General features: G+C 38.5%; 1 protein-coding gene across 3 annotated transcripts in view; it reads right to left on the bottom strand.

Annotated features, from left to right (window-relative positions):
• The window catches only part of LOC126458325 (phosphatidylinositol N-acetylglucosaminyltransferase subunit Q), a 91,510-nt gene that overhangs the window by 30,397 nt on the left and 36,603 nt on the right, over positions 1 to 24,510 (bottom strand). For all 3 annotated transcript variants that reach the window (XR_007585613.1, XR_007585612.1, XM_050095281.1), the window contains exons 4-5: positions 19,325 to 19,517; positions 6,912 to 7,026 (exon numbers count right to left, since the gene is read on the bottom strand). Coding sequence is in view for 1 of the 3 variants with exons in the window: in XM_050095281.1 (XP_049951238.1) it covers positions 6,912 to 7,026; positions 19,325 to 19,517 (308 nt within the window). In the remaining 2 variants the exon portion in view is untranslated. The remainder of the gene's footprint in view (positions 1 to 6,911; positions 7,027 to 19,324; positions 19,518 to 24,510) is intronic.

Genomic DNA, 24,510 nt, shown 5'->3' with positions numbered 1-24,510 from the left:
TGGGATAATTTTAATTCCCCTCTCGTTTTGCCATCTGCCTCCTTAAATTCATTTTTTTACTTTTAACTATTTAACATTAACATACATGAATGTTATCTGCATTTCCATAAAAGAGAAAGACTCAGTTTTAAAGAATATAACACCAGATGTAATTTTGTGCTTAGTTTTATGTATGTAATTGATTTCCTAATTTATTTTGACTATTCCTAGTTAGTATCATTAGTTATAGGGTGAAATCAGTGATTGTTTTGTAACTTAAATTCTATTGGTGGCCTATAAACAAGTTGTTGTTGCGGTCTTGAGTCCAGAGACTGGTTTGACGCAGCTCTCCAGGCTATTCTATCCTGTGCAAGCTTCTTCATCTCCCAGTACCTCCTGCAACCTACATCCTTCTGAATCTGTTTAGTGTATTCATCTCTTGGTCTCCCTCTACAATTTTTACCTTCCACGCAGCCCTCCAATACTAAATTGGTGATCCCTTGATGTCTCAGAATATGTCCTACCAAACAATCCCTTCTTCTAGTAAATTTGTGCCACAAATCTCTATTCTCCCCAATTCTATTCAATACCTCCAATTTTTCCCAAGGGCATGCAGCTTTAATGTATGGTTAAATGATGATGGCGTCCTCTTGGGTAAAATATTCTGGAGGTAAAATAGTCCCCCATTCGGATCTCCGGGCAGGGACTACTCAACGGGACATTGTTATCAGGAGAAAGAAAACTGGTATTTTATGGATCAGAGCATGGAATGTCAGATCTCTTAATCGGGCAGGTAGGTTAGAAAATTTAAAAAGGAAAATGGATAGGTTAAAGTTAGATATAGTGGGAATTAGTGAAGTTCGGTGGCAGTAGGAACAAGACTTTTGGTCAGGTGAATACAGGGTTATAAACACAAAATCAAATAGGGGTAATGCGAAAGTACGTTTAATAATGAATAAAAAAAAAATAGGAGTGCGGGTAAGCTACTACAAACAGCATAGTGGATGCATTATTGTGGCCAAGATAGACAGAAAGCCCACGCCTACTACAGTAGTACAAGTTTATATGCCAACTAGCTCTGCGATGATGAAGAAATTGATGAAATGTATGATGAGATAAAAAAATTATTCAGATAGTCATGGGTGACTGGAATTCGGTAGTAGGAAAATGGAGAGAAGGAAACATAGTAGGTGAATATGGAGTGGGGTTAAGAAATGAAAGAGGAAGCCGCCTGGTAGAATCTTGCACAGATCACAATTTAATCATAGCTAACACTTGGTTCAAGAATCATGAAAGAAGGTTGTATACATGGAATAACCCTGGAGATACTAGAAGGTATCAGATAGATTATATAATGGTAAGACACAGATTCAGGAACCAGGTTTTAAATTGTAAGACATTTCCAGGGGCAGATATGGAATCTGACCACAATCTATTAGTTATGAACTGTAGATTGAAACTGAAGAAACTGCAAAAAGGTGGGAATTTAAGGAGATGGGACCTGGATAAACTGAAAGAACAAGAGGTTGTACAGAGTTTCAGGGAGAGCATAAGGGAACAATTGACAGGAATGGGGGAATGAAATACAGTAGAAGAAGAATGGGTAGCTTTGAGGGATGAAGTAGTGAAGGCAGCAGAAGATCAAGTAGTAGATCAAGGGCTAGTAGAAATCTTTGGGTAACAGAAGAGATACTGAATTTAACTGATGAAAGGAGAAAATACAAAAATGCATGAAATGAAGCATGCAAAAAGGAATACAAACGTCTCAAAAATGAGATCAACAGGAAATGCAAATTGAAGTGGTCAAATGATGTTATGTTTGTACTGTTGCCCTGTGTGAAAAATTCCGCAACTGTGGAATTTAAAACTTCGGCTTTCGTTTTGCTGTCTTCGACTGCCACACCAGACTGTTCAATGAATGACTCTATGGAAGCTTTAGACCTGCTTAGTGATTTTACATAGGACCAGAAATCTCAGGCAGATCTTTTGCTATGGTATGGTGCAGGTAGTAGGTGTATGCTTCATGCATAGATCTTTTCACAGATCCACAAATTACTACTAATTTTTGCCTGTAGTCATTTGCATGTTCTCTTTTGAACTGAGAGTACAACAGCCTGAATTTTGTTGCTAAGCCATAGGGGGCTTTTCCAACCTTAATCCAATTACTAGGCACATACTTGATTTATACGATTTACAATCTGATTATATGGTTCCATACTACTACCACTACCACCTACTCCAGTCCTGTAACAGGCATCTACTATCCCATCAAAGGCAGAGCTACCTGGGAAAGCAGCCATGTGATCTACAAGATAGACTGCAAAAATTGTGCTGCTTTCTGCAAGAGCATGACAATTAACAAGCTTTCTGTCCACATGAATGAACACCACCAAACTGTGGCCAAGAGATAGTTGGTCCACACAGTTTCTGAACAAACTGCACATGATGTGCTTCACTTCAATTATTGGTTCACAGTCTGTACCATCTGGATCCTTCCTACCAACACCAGCTTTCTGAATTGCACAGGTGGGAACTCTCAGTGCATGTCCTTCATTCTTGTAATCACCCTGACTTCAACCTTTACTAGTTGCTGTCCTCCACCCTCTTTCCTGCTTCCACTCCCTCACACATCTGCCTCCTATTCCACCAACCCATCTGCTAGTCTTTTCCCCTTCTCTAGGTCAGAAGTCTCTATCCTTTTCCCTTCCCCCACACAGCCTCCCAACTCTGCACCTAGCTGCCCTATCCATCCCCACAATGCCCCTGTTCGCTCCCACAGTAGCACAATGTCCTTGCCCACTCCTAACCTGCTGTCCTGCCCCACCTTGCTCCATGCATCCTTCTAATCCCGACCACCCACCCCAGATTGCTGTTCATGTCAGACACAGATGGGACCGAGCAGTTGTTGACAGTAGCTGTGTGTGTGTGTGTGTGTGTGTGTGTGTGTGTGTGTGTGTGTGTGTGTCTTTCTGCTTCTGAAGGAGGACTTTTTCGTCTGAAAGCTAAATGTCTAGCAGTCTTTCCAATGTGTCTGTCTGCAACTCAATGCCTCAATGCCTACACTAACTGGTGAGTAGCAATCTATCTTTTTCATACTGTTCTTATTCCATCCTGGAATTTCCATTGTTTGAATTCTAAAATTATTTATTTATGGTTCTTATTTCATAATTGTGGACAGAATTTCTGCAAGTTTAAAGTCTCTGACTACTATTCCATCGACAGGAGACAGCCCATAATATAGAGGGAAAGTACGATTAGTATTTTTAGTTCTTTGATCTGTGGCCAGAATGAATCTGTATTTGTAATACCTGTTATTGTTCTCACTGCTTCTGTTTTGCCACAAAAACACTGTTTCTGCACCAGAAGAGTTATTATGTAGACACTATCAAGCAGCAGTTTTATGTGATGGATTTTTGAACTATGGTTGCATAAGGTACCTGTAGGGTTCAGGCCTGAATTTTACACTGCCAAACTCAGCAAACAATTCCACTGCCATCATTACCATATGCTCTATGCTCTGCTTTGTGTTACTGTGTTGCTCACTGTTTTCTTTCCGCATTTTGGAGTGAGAGAAGAGACTTACGCTGATCCTTCACAAGGCTTGAGTACAACACTCAACTCCAACAAGAATAGGTGATCCTCTCAGTCCTGCAAAAGGGAGGTGGTACTTGCCTCTACACTGATTCTCTCCCATCAGAAAGTCGAAGTTCTCATTTATTTACTATCACAGCTGACTACCATGATATAGCATATGCACTCTGCCTATCCCCCATGTTACAACATTAGAGAAGGGAAGTTGCTACTCACCACATAGCGGAGATGCTGAGTCGCAATAGGCACAACAAAAAGATTCACACAATTATAGCTTTTGAACATTAAGGCCTTTGTCAGCAATACACACACACACACACACACACACACACACACACACACACACACACACACACACACACACACACACACACACTCACGCAAATGCAACTTGCACACACGTCTGCAGTCTCAGACAACTGAGTTATTCTGAGAGCACAGTAGGCACAATGTAAAAGAAACCAAAGAGAAATCTGGAAAAGGGATTAAAGTTCAGGGGGAACAATTCAAACTTTAAGGTTTGCTGATGATACTGAAATTCTGTCAGAGGCAACATGTGACTTGTAAGTAGCAAATGACTTCCGTAGCAAGGTGACTGACGATGGCCAAAGTAAAGAAAACATAAAACGCAGACTAGCAATAGCAACAAAGACAAATCTGAAAGAGAGAAATATATAAACACTGACTATAAATGTAATTGTTAGGAAGTCTTCTCTCAAAGTATTTGGGGTGTGGCCCTGAACAGAAATGTAATGTGGACAATAAAAAGTTCAGGTAAGAAGAGAATAGAAGCTTTCAAAAGGTGGTGATATAGAAAAATGCTGAAGGTGAGACAGACAGATGTGATAACTAATGAGGCATTAATGAACTTAATTGGCAAGAAAAGAAATTTATGGCACAACTTGACTAATAGAAGGGGTTGATTGGTAGCCTACATCCTGAGACATCAATCTAAGAACTGTCAGTTTGATGTGTGAGAGAGAGAGAGAGAGAGAGAGAGAGAGAGAGAGAGAGAGAGAGAGTGAGTGAGTTTTTGTGTGTGTGTGTGTGTGTGTGTGTGTGTGTGTGTGTGTGTGTGTAAAAGGGGGAGGGGGGGGGATAAAAACTATAGAGGGCCATAAAGGCTACAATAAGCAGGTTCAAATGAGGGATGTAAATTGCAAGAGTTATGCATATGTGAATACACTCACATAGGATAGACTAGCTTGCAATTCTGTATCAGATCGGCCTTTTGACTGAAGACCACAGCATCAAAAGCAAATTGTTTACTGTAGTAACTAAATGTTATGAAGAGTGTATCATACAATCTGACTCCACAAAAAAAGTAGACCTCTTGCATTACTGAAGAGGGGAAATGCAAAAAACTGTACAAGTTAGAGGGTAAAAAATGTTAGTTAAACAGAGGATTCAAAGGAAAATAAATTGGAACTTAGTCAATGGTCAATTAGGCTACAGATTAGGGATGGCAACATGAGGAGCAATATTGACATTACATCAAATTTTAGAAAGAAGATTAGGAGCAAACAGAAAAAAATGTAGCATTTATGAATCTAGAAGAGGCATTTAATGTGGCTGATTGGAAGATATTATTTAAAGCAATGTGCAAAGTAGGACTTGAATGGTTGGAGTATACAGAAGCATTGAAGAGGCAAACATCAAAAAGGAAGTGAGACAGGGGTACTCACCATCACATTATTTAGTTAATTTATTCTTCAAGTAGGCAATAACAACAATGAAAGAAAAGATGACTGGACTCAAAAGTAATGGCTTGCATATTCACTGCATCAGATTTGCCAGTGACATTGCAACAGTGACAGACTCAAAGAAGGAACTAAATAACATATATAAGTTCTTAACAAACTAAACTAAAAATAAAAATAAATACCAGGAAGACAAATTCATGGTTACAGACAATATAGGCAATGGAGATAGGACTGACACAACAATAGGCAGTGAGAAAGTCATGGAAGTAACCAAACTTCATTAGTTTAGTAGCACTTTGAGGAAAACAATAGACCTCTCAAGGAAACCAAGAGAAGAACAGAATTATCCAAAAGCACATTCCAAAATAAAAAGAGCCTTCTGCTGTACAATCATGTAAGTGTACACACTACAAAAAGATTTGTAAAGAGCTCTGTTTGGAGTGTCCTGGCAGCCAGATATGGTACCTGGACGTTATCAAAGCAGGAGAAAGTTCAACTTGAAGCTGCAGAAATGTGGTTCTGGTGGAAAATTGTAAGAACTAGTTGGACCGACAGAAAAATGAATGAGATTGTTCTACAAGAAATTGTAGATGAGAAATAACTGCTGAAGTAATTCACAAGTGCACAGCAAACTCATTGGACACTTAAGTAGACATGATACTCTTTTACAAACAAGCTTTGAAGGCAAGATCATAGGGAAGAAAACACAGCAACAGTCGAGAACATCCCACTTAAAAAATACGATCAGTGAAATGGTATGTTCTTCATTCTTGGAGATGAAGAGAACTACTGAAGAGAGGAAGTTATGGCTGCGGAGATAAGTCTTCACCTCTTGAAGGATGAAGAATACTGAGAATGACATAAATTTTTAACTTATTGTCAAACATACATGTATCCTTCTTCCAGTTGCCAAGTATTGGATAAATCAGTGGAAGAAAATGAAATTTAGGGTCTTGCAAAGCAGAATAGCATGTATGAGTCATCAGGGATGCAATATGTCATTTATTTTCCAAATTGGCTATGAGTCAGACCAAGAAGTTCACCTACATAGCCAGTCACTAAAGGCATTTCCTGCAAAAAATTCACATAATTTCAATGTGTCTAGAAGCTGTGTTCAGTGTGCATTTTGTTATAGAAAGAAATATTTACACTGTGAAAATATTATGTCAATTACAGCACATGAGAACTATTCTGGTCTAGCAACTCTTAAGATATTCTAATAGCTTATCAAACACAAATTTTAAGCCACAGTCACAGATAATTCCAAGTACTGCATACAGAAATACTTACCAGTAAAATCAAGTGACAAGAGTTAGGAATAATTTTTTCTATTTTTGAGTGTTTCCATCAGCAGTACTCAGAATTTCACTTTCTGAAGCTAAATACTGGACAGCCATTATCTCTCCTTGTTATTAATAAATAAAACAAAATTCAAACAGAGAAAGTAGCATGCAAATGAATCTTTAATAAAAACAAAAGTAATAAACAGAAGGATGGGTAAAGGGCCTACAGTTTCAATGGTTCTAATGATATGAAGTATTGCACCTAACATTTCTGTCACAAAGCATTTTTATCACCTTTGTCCATTATTTTCTTGGCATGTACTAGAAATGGGTTATTTATAAGCAGATTTCTTACTTGTGACTGTAGTTGCTCTTGTCATCCAGAGAACTGTGGAATATGCTGGAAATGCTCGCAGTAACCAAGTGAAATGAGCTAGGACTCCTCTAAATATCAACACCAGTAAACGCAACTGTTAACAGAAAAAAAACATAATCATTGTTCATTTCAATTAAACTAATTAAATAGAAAATTTTGTAAATCTATGTGAATATTACACATATCAAATAAAATTTTGAACATAATTGCTGTTCAGCAACAGTGAATGTAAATGAATGATTACGAAAATCAGCTAACCATTTGCAGGTATAAAGGTTTATTAGCAACCCCTGACCATGATTTCAACAACTGTAAAATTGCCTTCTTCGGAAGTACATGGACCTATTGAGGAATTTTGTTTACATCATAGTTAAAAAGAATTATCAATATTTAAAGGATGTACAAAGCTATTGTATGAAAATATAATTTAAAAAATTACTGACACAAAAAATGACATACTGGTAACGACAAATTTCACAGCAAAGAAGCTCATGTCAAGTATCACGGTATGTATGCCCATGAGTAAAACCAAATAAAACTCATTTAAAAACATTCCCATTGGTGCTGGGCTAAGTGCAAAACTCTTCACATTAAAATGTACATGGAATTAAAAGGCAATGAAAGGTCCATACACGGCTGGTGCTATGTAGTGACTGATAAAGTTGTCATATTGCATGAAATACAGAAAACATTGGTAGGTGGCATACCTGTATGAAAACATATGTGCACAGCAAAGAGATAAAACTGTGAGCTATTGTCACGTTATATCGAAAAGGGACTGAAAATTTTTTTACATAAATAAATGACGGAGGGAAACTTTAAAAATAAATTATAACAGTAAAAAGTAGGATATATAGAAAGAGATAAAATATTTTAGAAGAAAATAGAAATTTGGTAAGAATGAATGATGAGTGGAGGCCAACAATGAATTGTAACTACATTAACTGGTCTGTTGACTCGCAAGTTACAGCTGATCATTTCTAACATGTTACCATCGCTATTGAGTGTGTATTTAAAATTGACAGTTCTTTACATAAATCTTAATTTCTGCCCTTTAACTTCCTTGCACAAAATTATAGTTTCTCCTAGATCCTTAGGGGAGTGATTGCTAATGAGTAAATGTTCAGCAAATGTGGAATGGCATGCATTTCTGAGGAAGACAATTTTACAGTTATTTAAACCATGGACAATGGTTGTTAATGAACCTTAATACTTGTAGCTGGTTGGCTGATTATCTCAAATCTTTCATTTTTAGAAATTAGAAGGAAGGTCAGCATTGGCCGTAATTTTGATGGTTTATTGACAGCAAAATTGATTTTTAATCGCATAATGATGACCATTAAACCACGGCCAACACTGACTATCCTTCTAATTTCACATATATGGTCGTTGTGCACACAACACTCTATGGAGTCGACAATCATTCATTTTTATTTGTTTCCTCTCGTTCTCTGTGAAACATTGATCAGAAAGTTTGACAATCAAAAATGATAATCATCTGTGCAACAACATGATTTATGACGCTGTGCATGACAATGATCCTAATGGAATTTTATATCATTTAAATATTAAGGGCACACAATTATCTCAACCATTGTCATTAGGAATAATTATACTTGTAACACAGTCAAACAGTTTCCCAGTGAAATTTAAATATAGCGTCTACATCTAAATTCCACAAGCCACTTTAGCATGTGTGGTGGAGGGTACTTTATATACCACTGTTACCCCCCCCCCCCCCCCCTTTTTCCTGTTCCATTACGAATCATGCATAGATAGGAAGAATGATCGTTAGTATGCCTCCTGTGAGATTGATTCTATTTAATTTAATCTTTCTAATTTCACCTTTTCGGTCATTTCAATGAGACAGAAGTAAGCAATATATTGGTTGACTCTTCTTTGAACATACACTCTTGGAATTTTAACAGTAAAACACATCATGATGCAGAAAAGTGTCTTGTAGCATTTGTCACTAGTGTTGGATGAGCTTCTGTTCTACTCCTGCAGTTGCGAATAGTGTATGGGAAGTATGGTTGTTGGTGTGCCTCTGTGTGAGCTTGACTCAGTTTAATTTTATTTAATTTTACCTTCATGGTCTTTTCATGAGATAGGAGGAAGAAATATACTGGTTGACTCTTCTATGACCATACAGCCTTGGAATTCTAGTCACAACATGATGTAGAACATCTCTCTTGTGGTATCTGCCACTGCTACTGGATGAGCATCTGTAACACTCTTGCACTTGTTAAACAAAACCTGTAACAGAATGCACTTCTCTTCTTTGAATCTTCTCTATTTCCTCGATCAGTTCTATCTGCTATGGATACTAGACTAACAAATGGGTGGACTGAATGTCCTGAAGATTCTTCCAGTGAATCTCAGGCTGACATATGTCTTTCCCGTGATTAGTGAGGAGACCTCCCAATATGCGAAGGAAAGTCCACAACTACAGAGCAACATCATTATTAACTGAGTTCCCAAAATATCCAAAATGGAGACATACAATAAAGTTGCTGCTTACTTCAAAAACCACAAATGTTAGAATCACAGAAGGACTCCAGAAATGGCTCATCAATTGAGTAGACTAGTCCTTTTAGTATGAAACTGTGGTGTCACATATCGATACCACCCCATTGGTGTTGTAGCAACAGAATTGCGAGTTTCCATCTGACATCGGTAGTGGTTGCACAGGATCTGGCAGTATGCCTGCTTAGCCACACCTCCTGCAGCTCTGTACTTTGAGCACCCTCTGCCATTGCAAAGTAGGATGGTTGGCGACAGTGACTCAGACCACTCGCGTTCGGGGCCACATCACTACATAAAGCTATGCAGACACTGCCTCGTCGCAGCTCTGTCACTATCGTTGTTGCTGCTGTAATTCCTAGACTGTTTCTTGTTACATCATTTGTAATGAGTCTTCGTACACTTGGAGAAAAACAAGTTAAATAAATCATCTGTTTGCTGTGTTACTTGTTCACTAATCATTGCTGCTCCTGTCCAACTTTCTTATGACGACATTTGCCGCATCACTATTCACAGCCCACCTCTCCTTGCCATTGTGTACGAAGTCTTATGCAACAGAAACAATAGAATGCCTTGACTAAAACTATAAGTTCTGAATATTTTTCGACTTAACAAAGAATTTGAATAGGTAGACATAGCATGCTTGTACATAAATTATAGTATTATGGAATTTGTGAAATGTTGTAGTCAGCTTCACTCTTGTTTATGTAGTGGAAAGCCGACAGTTCCTTTAAGCAGTCATGTAACAACCAGTGAAATTGCTTCTGAAATTAACCTCTAAATCCAATGTAAAATAAACAGATTAAAGTCTCCATCAGGAAACATGCTGGGTGTGTTTTCTTTGGGATCTATAGTCTATGTTTGTCTTGTCTACACAGCAGAAGGGAAAGTAAAAGGAGAGCGAAATGTGTAGCCTGAGTTTCTGCCTGTGAATACCTGACTTGTGAGGTTAAAGGTATTATACAACAGCTCTGAAGTAGCACTTCAGTTTGGTTTAATTTGTGTATATTGTTGTTGTGCTCTTTAGTCCAAATATTGGTTCAATACAGCTCTCTGTGCCAGTCTGTCATGGGCAAGCCTTTTCAGCTCTGTGTAACTACTGAACCCCAATGAAGTTGAATCTGGTCACCCCCTGATCTCCTTCTACAGTTTGTACCCCCATACTTGCCTTTAATACCAAATTAACTATACCTCGATGCCTTGGAACGTATCCTGTCAACCTACCTCTTCTTTTTTTAAGTTGTGCCATAAATCTCTTTTCTTCCCAATGATATGTAGTACCTCTTCACTAGTCACACAATATACCCATTTAATCTGCAGCATTCTTTTGTAATAACTCTTTTCAAAAGCTTTCATTCTGTTTACTCATTTTTCCATCACTTCTTGGAAAAACAACATAATTACGACTGAAAAAACACAATACAGGAGTTTAACTTACAAAGTCATTGACTTTAACTGACTATTGTCATCAAAGAAGTTATAATATTTGTAAATAACATCGAAATGATGTTACTCATCTACACTGGGTCACAAACACACAGTAAATGTTATCTTTGATGGTACAGCAATAATGTAATTAAAAATGTGGAAAGTTGAACAGTAAATAAATATAAAAGGAGAAATTCAGGAAAAAACATTAACACTAAACTCAAAACAGTGCCTATATAACAGTTTACATTAAATTAACAATTCCAATAAAATAGAATTAGTACTTGACAACAGTGCTGAAGAGCAGCTCGAAGTGGCATTACATATGGAAGCTGATACACAAATAGAGTAAAATGTGGAACAGGCAATTGTAACAACTTAATACATGCAGTGCATAGGCAATAACAATAAAATACATAAATACAGAAAAGTGGAGGAGTAGAAAGGTGGTGGTGGTGGTGGTTAGTGTTTTAACGTCCCGTCGACAATGAGGTCATTAGAGACGGAGCGCAAGCTCGGGTTAGGGAAGGATTGGGAAGGAAATTGGCCGTGCCCTTTCAAAGGAACCATCCCGGCATTTGCCTGAAACGATTTAGGGAAATCACGGAAAACCTAAATCAGGATGGCCGGAGATGGGATTGAACCGTCGTCCTCCCGAATGCGAGTCCAGTGTGCTAACCACTGCGCCACCTCGCTCGGTGAGTAGAAAGGCACAGACAGTGTGGGAAGCAGTTGGAAATCTACGGAGGATTAAGTGGAGTTCAGGAGAGGGGAAGTACTGTGCTGTGTTGGTAATTTAATATTAAATCAGGACTGTGGGTCAGGTGTTTGTTAATTTCACCTTTGTTTGCTAAGTGGACGACATAGGCCAGTGGCACTCACTCAGTACATGCTCAGAAAATATGGAGTCATAATTCTGCAACCTCCAGCTGTGTTCATGTTCAGCCAAACTTGTTGCTATATCTCTGCCTGAATGACCAATACAAAACTTATCACAGTCAGGACAACTAATTTTGTATACCCCCCACTCTCAGCTAGTAATTAGGTCTCATCTTCAATATTCAAAATGCACTATGCTGTAGGTCTCATCTTCATTATTATTTCTAACTTTGAAATATTCTTTGAACGTGGGAACAAATATGAAATGGTGCTCCACTAAGTGGAAAGCAGCGTGTTTGTGTGTTGCTGGGTGTTGTGAACATGACGGAAGTACTGTGTCTTTGTTCTATTTTTTCTATAAATTTTGAAACATGGTTAGGTACATATTTTGACTGTTTACGTTATGAAAAAAAATGTGTTGTGCTGTCTTGTAGTGCCTGTCCACATACAGAGTACCAAAAACTAAACTAAATTCCATTCAAACAGGCTTCGGAAGGCCCAACAGGACCAACCGGCTGCCGTGTCACCCTCAGCCCAAAGGCATCACTGGATGCGGATGTGGTCAGCACACCACTCTCCTGGCTTTACGTCAGTTTACACGACTAGAGCTGCTACTTCTCAATCAAGTAGCTCCTCAGTTTGCCTCACAAAGGTTGAGTGCACCCTGCTTGCCATCAGCACTCAGCAGGCCGGATGGTCACCCATCAAAGTGCTAGCCCAGTCTGACAGCATTTAACTTCGATGATCTGTCAACCAGTAATTAACCAGCATAATAATGCTCCTACCAGAGCACAAAAAAGACTAATATGATCCTGTTTAAAAGACTTTGATTGAAAAGAGGGGTACCAGCTGCCTCATTCTGCCTTCCTCAGCACCTTTAAAAATTTTTCCAAAGATTTTGGCATGTGAATGTATTCATGCTCTTTTTAACATGCAGCTCACCTCTCACTTCCACACGCTCCTCTAACTGTAGCTCGCCCATACCCACCAGTTCATCGCTGTAAGTCGCTCATATCCACCAAATCCCACTTGCCCATCCTCACTGACTCATTCAGCTCAACTCTCTGTCATTATCTCTTTGTGTCTCTCTAATTGTCACTGCCTCCTGCCTCACAGCCACAGTCTCCTCTATTCTGTCCTACTACTACGGCTACTATTACTACTACCTCCTCTCATTGTCACTGTATCCATCTTGCGCTCTCTTACTGCTACTGTACCGTTCATTCCTTCCCACCGCCACTGTCTCTTCTCACAGCACTATCTCTCTCTTCCTAATTGTCATAGACTCTGTCTCTCATTATCACTGGCTCCCACCCACTCCCAATTTCTCCTTCTCTTTATTCTTATTTACCTATCAATGACTCCTTCATTCTTTTCCTAGCATTGTCCTGTCACTGTCAACTATGTTCCACTTCCACTGCATCCCTCTCTTTCCTTCACACTACCACTGCTCCTTTACTCTTACTGTACCACAACCACTGTCTACTATCTTCCAGTATTATTACTTTTCCGTCTCTTTCCCACTGCCACTGTCTCCTTCTCTCTCAGCATAAAAACATGCTGCTTTGTTCACATGCCAAAATTTTTGGGAAAATTTTTAAAGGTTCTGAGAAAGGTAGAACAAAGCAGCTGGTACCCCATTTTTCAGTCAGAATCTTTTGGAGTATTTTTCCACTGGTTCCATTCTTTTCCCTGCCACAGCAGGGCATGTCACTCACATAAAAAGAAGTTTATGGGTCAGTAAACTTTTGATAATTTATTTATGTGAAATTGAAATAACACAAAACTAATTTTACACCTGAAATCAGATTTTACATGCACAAAAATTTTGCACATGCTTCATTAATGATAAATGGGGTTCCCAGAACCCCTGCAATGATAATGGGGACACTTTACAACATTTATCTCCATGATACGTGACTACCTTTTAATGTCATACCATATTTCATGTACATATGTTACGTGTACAAGTAGGGTAACTTTGAACAACTGTATCTTGGAAATCGATAAATATATCAAGAAAATTTTCCATGTTGTTTGAGATCAAGATCTTAAGAACTCATTGTGAACCATTTGCTGTGCATAGCCATCTTGGAATCAGTGTCTCAATTTTGGTACCCAAAAACTATGTTTTTGGGGTGTTTCTTGATAACGGATAAAGATTTTCGAAAACAGGAAGATGGCACTCCTAGAGAAAAGCCTTGAGAATATAACATTGAAATTTGAAAAATGTGCTATGGCTATTTTATTATTTAGATTTCACCTCACACGGGATTTTATGGGTGAATTTTGTGTGTACATGTGAAGTAACTTTGAACCTCTGAACTTCAGAAACGGATAAAGATATCAAGAAAATTTTCAAGGCTGTTTGAGATCAGGATCTTCAAAATATATCGTAAAAATTTCAGCCATTTGCTGTGTGTTGCTGCCTTGGTTTTCATATGAAAAATGGCAAAAAAACCACTTTTTTGGGGTTCTCTAAGGAACCACCCATGAACCAACAAACACTTTTTTGGCGTTCTCTAAGGAATGACCCATGAACTAACAAACACTTTTTTGGCGTTCTCTAAGGAATTACCCATGAACTAACAAACACTTTTTTGGCGTTCTCTAAGGAACCACCCATTAACTAACAAACACTTTTTTGAGGCTCTCTAAGGAACTAACACAGATTTCTGAAAAGAGGAAGACAGCACTTCTACATAAATGCCGAGAGAATATACCGTGAAAATTTGAGAAATTACTTGCTTTACTTGCTTTAAGGTTTTTTATTTCTTCTCCCTCGTCTTTAATTCATTTTCCACATTTCTTCTTGGTTTCTGTTATGCTTGCTCTATGTATAGAGTGAATAGTATGGGGGTAGGCTGCAACCCTGTGTTACTCACTTCTCAGTTACTGCTTCCCTTTCATATCTTTCAATTATTATAATTTCAGTCTGGTTTCTATACATGTTGTAGATAACCTGTCCCTCCCTGCATTTTTAGACCTGACAACTTTAGAATTTCAGAGCGTATGCCAATCAAAACTATCAAAATCTTTTTCTAAATTTACAAAAGTGATAAATATGGGTTTGCCTTGTTTCATTCTGTCTTCTAAAATAAGTCTTAGTATCAGTATTTCTTCACATGTTTCTATATTTCTCTGAAACACATGCTGTCTTGCCCCAGGTTGCCTTCTATCAATTGTTCCATTGTTCTGTAAATAATTCATGTTGGTGTTTTGCATCTAGCAACTCTAAAATGGCAGGCAGTTCAATATGTCTTGCAAATGTGTAAAGTCTTTGACAACTTTTGAATTTAGTCAAGTAACTTTGAAATCACAAATGTGAACAATAATATTAACTGATTAATTATGGGCTCCATGGGATGTTTTGTATCGATGTAAAATGAGTCAATGTGCAGCTTATTAAATAAATTTGTGAATAATTAGATAAGTGATCAAAGATTTTGGCAGTAACTCTTTCTGAGCCTAAGTAATGAAAACTAATGAAGATAATTTTTCAACAATGATCAATAAGCGAAAGATAATTTTTTCAACAATGATTAGTAAGTCCTACAGCTTTTGACTATGGAAACCAGGCAAAATCCTTTACACAGACCTACATTCTTATTCATAAGGTATGAGAGCTTTGAAATAAGTGAAATTACAAGAGGTAGCGTATTAAAGTGTGCCATATAAGGTGCACTGACAACATTGGAACAACGCAACATTGTGATATAGATACAATGTATACTGAAAAACTGTGAGTGGGTTGTGCGGCATTTGTTTGTGTTGATGACTTGACATGGCAATAAAGAATGCACACTGGCTGCCCGTACTGTGGATCAAGTCACCCATCATGGTTTATGGTATCACCTCTCACTGCTTGTCCCTACAGTTACAAGCCCTTTTCTTAGCCTATTCAGGAATTTGCTGAGTGCATTCCAAGGAAGGAAGGAAGGCAGGAAGGTTGATTAGGTTTTCATACCTAACAACCCTTATGAGAAAAGAGAAGTGGCTGTGTGAATATCAAGTGCTCAGGTTGAAAACCAGTACAAAACAAAGAATAGAGGCTACACAAGGGAAATTAACTTGAAAACTATGTTTTAGAAATGGAAGAGGAAGTAGATAAGATATGATACTGGGAGATATGACACTGTAAGAAGACTTTGACAGAGTACTGAAAGACTAAAGTTGCAAAACGGCCCCTGTAGTAGACAACATTCCCTCAGCACTAGTGATATCCTTGGGAGAGCCAGCCATGACAAAACTATTTCACCTGGAGTGCAACATGTATGATGGTGAATTGTATACAGGAGAATGGAAAAAGTGGTAGAAACCAACCTTAGGGACGACCAGTTTGAGTTCCAGAGAAATGTTGGAACATCCAAGGCAATACTGACCCTATGGCTTGCAAGACAAACCTACATTTATATAACTTTTGTAGACTTAGAGGTACCTTTGACAATATTAACTGGAATACGTTCTTTGAAAGTCTGAAGGAATCTGGGGTAAAATACAGGTTATATATAACTTGAACAGTAACCAAATGGCAGTTATAGGAGTTGGAGGGTATGAAAGGGAAGCAGTGGACTGCAACCTATCCCCAATGTTACTCAACCTCTACACTGAGCAAGCAGTAAAGGAAATCAAAGAAAATTTGGAGAAGGAATTAAAGTTCAGGGAGAAAAAATAAAAACTTTGAATTTTACCAATGACACTGTAATTCTATAAGAGCGAGAGAAAGGAGTTGGAAGAGCAGTTGCAGAGAATGGACAGTGTCTTGAAAGAAGGATATGAGATGAACATCAACAAATGCAAAACGAGGGTAATGGAATTTAGTCAAATTAAATCAGGCAATGCTGAGGGAATTAGATTAGAAAATGACATGCACAAAGTAGTAGACCAGTTTTGCTGTTGGGCAATAAAATAACAGATGATGGCCCATGTAGAGAGAATATAAAATGTAGACTGGTAATGGTAAGAAAAGTAGTCCTGAAGAAGAGAAATTTGCTAATCTTGAATACAAATTTAAGTGTTAGAAAGTCTTTTCCAAAGGTAATTTGCCTGAAGTGTAGCCTTTTGTAGAAGTGAAAGGTGGGTAACAAGCAGTTTAGAAGAGAATAGAAGCTCTTGAAATTTGTTACTACAGAAGAATTCTGAAGATAAGATGGGTAGACTGCATAACTAATGATGAGGCATTGAATAGAACTAGGGAGAAAAGAAATTTGTGGCTCAACTTGACTAAAGGAAGGGATCAGTTGATAGGACACATCCTGAGACAGCAAGGAATCATATGTTTAGCACTGATGGAAAGTGTCTTCAAACTGAAGACCACAACCACAACAAAACAACCCTGATAACAATGAGAAATAAGTGTGGATTGGGAAAGGAAATTAGTCATGCCATTTCAAAGGAACCATCACAGCATCTACCTTGAATAATCAAGAGAAATCATGAAAAACAAATGCGGATAGCTGGAGGGAGATCTGAGCCACTATCCTTCCACATATGTTCAGTTGGATTAATTCCAGAGAGCAAGTTGCCACTCTTTACACAGAAAGTTCTTATGCTGCTATCTTCATCCATCTAGAGAAACTCATGTTCATGAGAATCATACACTCACTGTTGTAGGATGTCGTCCCTGTAGACTGCAGTTGTCACAGCATATTCAGGAAAAGTGTCAGTGGTGCATGTGGTCCGAACATAATTTTGCTACAGATGAGATCAAAAGTACACCCATACAAAAGGTTTGTAATGTGCTACAGGAAAACACCACACGAACAAACATTGAGGCACACGAACAAACATTGAGGACCACCCTTAGGTTAAACTGTGACACCTAAATGAACTGGGCATTACCCCACTCGGCAAGGGTCATCCCATGATAGCAAAGTTTCAGACTGCTAAACGCACATAGTACAATTTTGTTAAGGGAAATCATCCGATGGCTCCTGCAGGGCTTTGGCTACCTACCATGGTGCACGGAAATGAGGAACATCCTACACACAAACCTTCCCACCCCATCTACAGTAGTATTCCTCTGTGCACTCAAGCTATGCACTATCCTGATCCATCTCTATGCCACATTGACTCCCAACCCTCTGACACATGTGCCACATCTGTGTGGAAGGCTAAGGTGCAAGAGCTTTCCTGTTCACCCACCCAGCACATCCTACTCCAGTTCCAGCACAGGGTTATCCTATTGTACCAGAGGCATGGCCAAATGTGAAAGCAGCCATTTCATATACTAGCTCTGATGCAACTTCTGCACAGCATTTTACATGGGCATGACAACCAACTATCCACCAGAATGAGTGGCCACCACCAACCTGTAGCCAAGGACAGAGCTGACAGTCCAGGGGCAGAAAAGCTGCTGAGCACAACATGCTCAATTTCAATGGCTGTTTCCCACCCTTTGACATCTGGCTCCTTCCCCCTCCCCCTCCCCCTCCCCCTCCCCTGCACATGCTCTTGTGGCTATGTAGATGGGGCTTATCTTGCAACATTTCTTTCATTCTTATGATTCTCCTGCCCACAATCTCTGATAACCCCCTACCTCACATCTACCTCCACCTTTCCCCAGGCCACTAACTTCACTCACCCACGCCAATCCAAGCTATCGGCCACCCTTCCGCGACCCCCCCCCCCCCCCCTGCTGCCTTTCCCTTCTCACCCACTCCACCTGACACATCCCATCATTCCTGTCTATGTTATTACCTTTACCCCACATTATTTACATTATTCTAGAACTCTTCACACCATTTTTACTATAATTCTTGTATAGATGCTTAATTACAGCATATTCCATTTGATCAAGAGATGTTTAAATGAAAATGACAGGTTACACAATGAATTTATGATGTTACTAAACTCAAAACAATAGTTTTAATTTAACTTTACTAATATTTTATATAGTTAATGCTAGATGTTACTTCTAATAATGTGAGTGCTACTTAAGATTTTTGTAAAGACTGGTCACAGGTATTCCACTGTAGCATTTTCCAAAACTGACAATCCCACAATACTACCAACAGATATAAAGTACTTCATAAAAAGGCTGGCCACACTAGACATATTTGATACCAATGTATCGAGTACCATTTCAGCTATTTGTTCCTTCGATTTCCTTTCTCTTTCAGTTTCCCCTTTCATTTTATTCCATATTGCTTTTATTATGTTGACTGGCATGACTACCTTTTTCTATTTTAAAATGCCTTTGTTTGATTATTTTCTTCAATATTCTGCAGTATGGCTCATAATAAGCTCCAAAACCAGCTTTACAACTACTTCTGATGGACAGAATGACTGATCCTGGCAGGTAGATACAGTATTTTTTATGTCTGACAATGTAGCTTCGTCCCTAAAAAAATCCAAGAATGTTAATGTTTATGTAGAGTTTTGTTAAGCCTCATTTATTTTTTGGGGTAGCAGTTTTGAAACAAAATATTAAGCTTAATCATATAACAACAAAAATGTTAAGAAAGGAGATAGAGACAAGGTAGAGAGAGAGAGAGAGAGAGAGAGAGAGAGAGAAACATAAAATCTTTATTAACTCTCTATCAACTGCTTAAATTCCATACCGTTGCGAAGACAACATAGTACATCAGCGTTGTTGGGAGAAGGAAGAGCAAAATGGTGAATGCCAGAGTTCCAACAAAAAGTTGATCATTCGAATATTTGCAGGAATCAACACGCTCTCGCAACGGATTCCACTTGCGGCCAAGGAAAAGCCGCCACAAAGCAACAAGACCTGACAGTTGCACACTGTAGAGCCTGAAAATAATACAAGTTTGTGTTTTCATGTTTGTGAATATCAAACACACAAAAATAAATACTGCTTACAAATAAAAAAATAAGTTTTTTTGTGTGTATGTATATATAACAAATGAAAAACAGAATACGCAAAAAATATAGAAATTTCAAATCCAGAATGCTAATTATCGTAGTGCTAAATACTCCAGTGATTCAGGTACTTTTTACTTGGTCTTCTTTCTTTTCTTGTTTTGAGAATTATTGTCTGTAACCCATTGAAAATAAAAGATGAGGGAGGTGTGGGGGAAGGAAGCTTTGTTGTACCAATATTTTGACAAGATGACAAGAAAAGGGAGGAACTGAATAAGGTTGTGAATGACATCCAGGAACTGTTACTGAATACTGATCTGGAAATTGGCTCTGAAAGACTCAAAAGCTGTGTCAAATATACTTCATCTTCCTCAGCCTATCACACACATTACATTATTGCCCAAAAGCTTCATCTAATTTTCCCTTTCAAGCCTATGTTATTATATTAATCATATTATATTAATCATAAACTACATCTACTTTTTGAGTTTCTCAGTGACTATAACTAACCTCACAGAGCTTAAGAAACTAGTAATTATTCACTAAACCCAAAGAAATCCCCATCATATGTAAAGGCTGCTAGTGGCACCCATGTTAGTATCCAGTCCTCATAAATGTGTATTTGTGTCAGTCCTTGTAGGGAATTACTAATTTTTTAGCTCAGTAGCTTAAAAGGTAGCCAGCAGGCTTAATTTAAAGTTCGCCATACTGTAAAACAATGCACCAGCCACAATGCATCCTCAATGTGGATGGTGTTCTCGAATGTGGGGTGAGTTGGCTGACATTGATAAACAGCTGGAAATTGCCCTGACTACTGTTAAATGATTGGCAGCTGCTGTGAATCAATGTGAGAAGAGCTCCTAAATCATGTACCGGTACCAGTGGAACCATAGGTACCTCAACTACGACCTTCTATTGTGGATCTTGTCTCCTCTGCAGAAAGTATGTGATCTGTCATCATTAGTCCACCTGACTGTAAGTGGTTTGTCAATGGTAGATCTAGGCATCCTGTACAGGAACCAGGGAGGAATCAGGTTATTATACTGCCCCCCCCCCCCTCCAACCAACAAGTTCAAGGGTGTACTGTATTTCACTGAAACTGAGCAAGTGGAACTCACCTCACCTGTTTTTGGGAGACCTGCTTTGTCCTGTGTCAAGAGGTGGTAAATGCAAAAAAGGTAGTGGTCTATTAATCGTCAGCAGTTCAAACATATGGCAAATGATGGTATCCCTTTGGGAAATGACAGCAAGAGATAGGAAGGAAAATCTGCCTTCATGTTGAAGAGGCTATTCCAGCAGCCGCTGAGGGAAAAAGGATGTGACAACTGCAGACTGTGGTGCACATTGGAACAGATGATGCCTTTTGTCTGGGCTCCAACGTCATGCTTGGATCATTCCAGCAACTGACAGAAAAGGTTGAGAAGATCAGCCTCGTGCATGGAGTTTCAATAAAGTTCACAATTTGCAGCATTATCCCCAGATGTGATCATGGTACCCTGGTTCTGAGTTGAGTGAAAGAACTGAACCTGAGACTTTGAAGGTTCTCTGACACGCTAGGCTGCAACTTCCTGCATTTGTGCCAAAGGGTTGAGAACTGGAAAGGTCACCCCAAATAGCTCAGCTGTAAACTATGTATCAAAGGCTGCTAAACAGGTAGTTTACTGTGTGAGGGGTGCACACAAGGGTTTTTTAGATTAGGCAACTCTCCATGGTATGTCAAGCTCTCTCAGGATGTTGTACATACTTAAGCTGTGTATACTATTATATGTCTTTGAGAAATCTACAAATGTTACTACGAATTGATGGCTGAATTCCCAACAGTTCTCCCAGGTTTTTCTCAAGTTGAAAATTTGATCTATGGTTGATCTTCCTGGCTGAAAACCTGCCTGGTACTCTCCAACAATATCTTCAGCAAAAGGCTTCAGCTTTTCAAGAATTATTAATGATAGCACTATTTATGGTACACTTAGTAGAGATATACCTCTATAATTATTATAGTTCCTTTAATTGGCTTTTTTTCAGTGGGATAATGTTAGCTGACTTCCAGTCTTTTGGGATCTCCCCCTTTCTCCATCTTCACTTATGAGACAGTTTATATCTTTCTGAATTGTTCCACCTCCTGCCAATCTCCTCCTAGTGCCATATTCTTCTTCAGTTTGTTAATTGCTCTGTCTATAATCTGTTGAGTTATTCATACTTGAGCACTATTTTTCCCAGAACTGTAGATGGTACTACTGCATAATAAGTGTAAAACAAAGCATAGGGCTTCAGATACAGAGATGCTGAATGAAATGCATTTGGTTGTCAAGAGAACAATGCGTGAAGGCTTCAATGACTACCATAGCAGAATATTGTCTACTGATCTATCACAAAACCCACAGAAATTCTCATTGTACATAAAGGCTGTCAGTGGCACCAACATTATTGTCCAGTCACTCACGAACGAGTCAAGAACTGAAACTGAGAGTAGTGAAGCAAAAGCAGAAATGCTTAACTCTGTTTTCACATGTTCCTTTGCAAAGGAAAATGCAGGATAATTGCTCCAACTTAACCTTGTACCACTGAAAAGATGAGTGACACCAATATTGTCAGTGGTGTTGATAAACAGCTGAAATCATTAAAACTGAACACAGCTCCAGGACCCAATGGAACCCTTATCAGATACTAGACTAAATTTGCAGCTGAGTTAGTCCTCTTCTAACTATAATCTATTGTAAATCCCTCAAACAAAGAATCGTACCCAGTAGGTGGAAGAAAGCACAGGTGACACCTATTTACAAGAAGTGATCCACGAAACTACCATCCAATATCCCTGACAATGATCTGTTGTAGAGTCTTAGAACACATTCTGAGTTCAAACATAATGAGGTATCTTGCACAGAGTTATGTCCTCCGTGCAAACCAGCATGAATGCTGAAAACATCAATTATGCAGAACCCAACTCATACTTTTCTCACATGACATACTGAAAGCTTTGGAGCACGGGAGTCAGATAGATGCAATATTTCTTGACTTAAGGAAAGCACTTGACTCAATACAATGTCTACATTTATTATCAAAAGTACGATCATGTGGGGTATCAAATGAAATTTGTTACTAGATTGAGGATTGTTTAGCAGGGAAGATGCAGCATGTTATCTTGGATGTAAGTGTGTTGGGACCCTTGTTGTTTATGCTGTATATTAATGACCTTGCAGACAATATTAATAATAACCTCAGGCTTTTTGCAGGTGATGCAGTTACATACAATGAAGTACTGTCTGACAGAAGTTATGCAAATATTCAGTCACATCTTGATAACATTTCAAATTGGTGCAAAGATTGGCAACTTGCTTTAAATGTTCAGAAATGTAAAACTGTGCACTTTACAAAATGATAAAATGTAATATCTTATGACTATAATATCAATGAGTCACATGTATACGGACATGAAATGGAATGATCACATAAGCTCAGTTGTGGGTAAAGCAGGCAGGTGGTGCATTTTGGTTAATTGGTAGAATACTGGGGAAATGCAATCAGTCTGCAAACGAGATTGCTAACAAATCACCCATGCAACCCATTTTAGAATATTGTTCAAGTTTGTGGGACCCATACCAAATAGGACTAACAGTGGATATTGGACACATGCAGAGAAGAGCAGCATGAATGGTCACAGGTTTGTTTTACCTATGGGAGAGTGTCACAGAGATGCTGAAGAAACTTGAATGGCAGACTCTTGAAGATAGATATAAACTATCCTGAGAAGGCCTACTTTCAAAGTTTCACAAACCTGCTTTAAATTATTATTGTAGGAATATACTATAATCCCCTACGTACTGATCACACAGAGATCATGAGGAGAAGATTAGATTTATTACAGTATGCATGAGGTATTTAAAAAATCATTCTTCCCACACTTCATATGTGAATAGAACAGAAAGAAACACTAATTACTGGTACAATTGCATGTACCCTCTGCCATGTACTTCACAGTGGTTTGCAGAGTAATATATGTAGGTGTAAATTTAAGACTAACAAAGAAATGAAAGTATATTTACTGAACTGTACGGTTTAATGATAACAGAGAAAGCTAAAATTTAATTGCAACCCATTTGGCATACAGCAGAGTCCAAAATAAATAGTTAAATGTTCTCAAAGCAAAGAAACTCATCTCAAAAAAATAAACAATGCCAGAAGACTGCATTCATGCCAATTAAAAGGTTAATAATGGATAAAAATACTCCTACTACCCACAAATAGCTGGCAATGATGAGGCGCACTCTCTCAAGGTGGTTTGCTACATCTATTGTCAAACAATTCCATTCCTAAGAATGATGTGATTAGAGATGCGGAAGTATCCTGGCTAGTGCCTACTTAGCTGCAGTTTGTATCCTAAATGCATTCCAAATTTGTTCTGAATGATTCACATCTGGAGAGCTTGCTTGCACATCAATGCAATGGAAATCTTCGTCAGTGAGAAATTCAGTCACCAGAGTGATTGATCATAAAGAGGAAGTCTAGGACAACTATGCCTCTAAGAAGTTGCATTCATGGCTGTAGTACATCATATATGTATCTCTGCACACTAACAGTACTCCAGTAAAGGTAAAATGCGTTTTACACCCATCCATCATGGTGCCTCCTCACACCCAGGATCCCAATGTCACCAAACTGGACCTTTCTTGTCATGTAAGCAGTACATTCCTCCATTCGCTCATATCCCTATCTCGATTTGCTGACACCTCAACAAACAAGTCTTATTTGTACACTAACACTAGTGAGGCACATACAGTGAATGTCTGGTATCCTCAACATCTGCTCTTGCACTCTGATATACGGTCTATAAGGAAGCTACAATTCATGAGGCAGCTGTATGCTTTGCAGACAACTGTCCAGAAGACATAGGTGGATTTTATTATATAGTTAAGGCCAGATATTGTAA

The sequence above is a fragment of the Schistocerca serialis genome, chromosome 2 (assembly GCF_023864345.2).
Source record: "Schistocerca serialis cubense isolate TAMUIC-IGC-003099 chromosome 2, iqSchSeri2.2, whole genome shotgun sequence".
Taxonomy (NCBI): Eukaryota; Metazoa; Arthropoda; class Insecta; order Orthoptera; family Acrididae; genus Schistocerca; species Schistocerca serialis.
The sequence above is the reverse complement of the archived record's forward strand: the minus strand, read 5'-3'. Positions and strand labels throughout refer to the sequence as shown.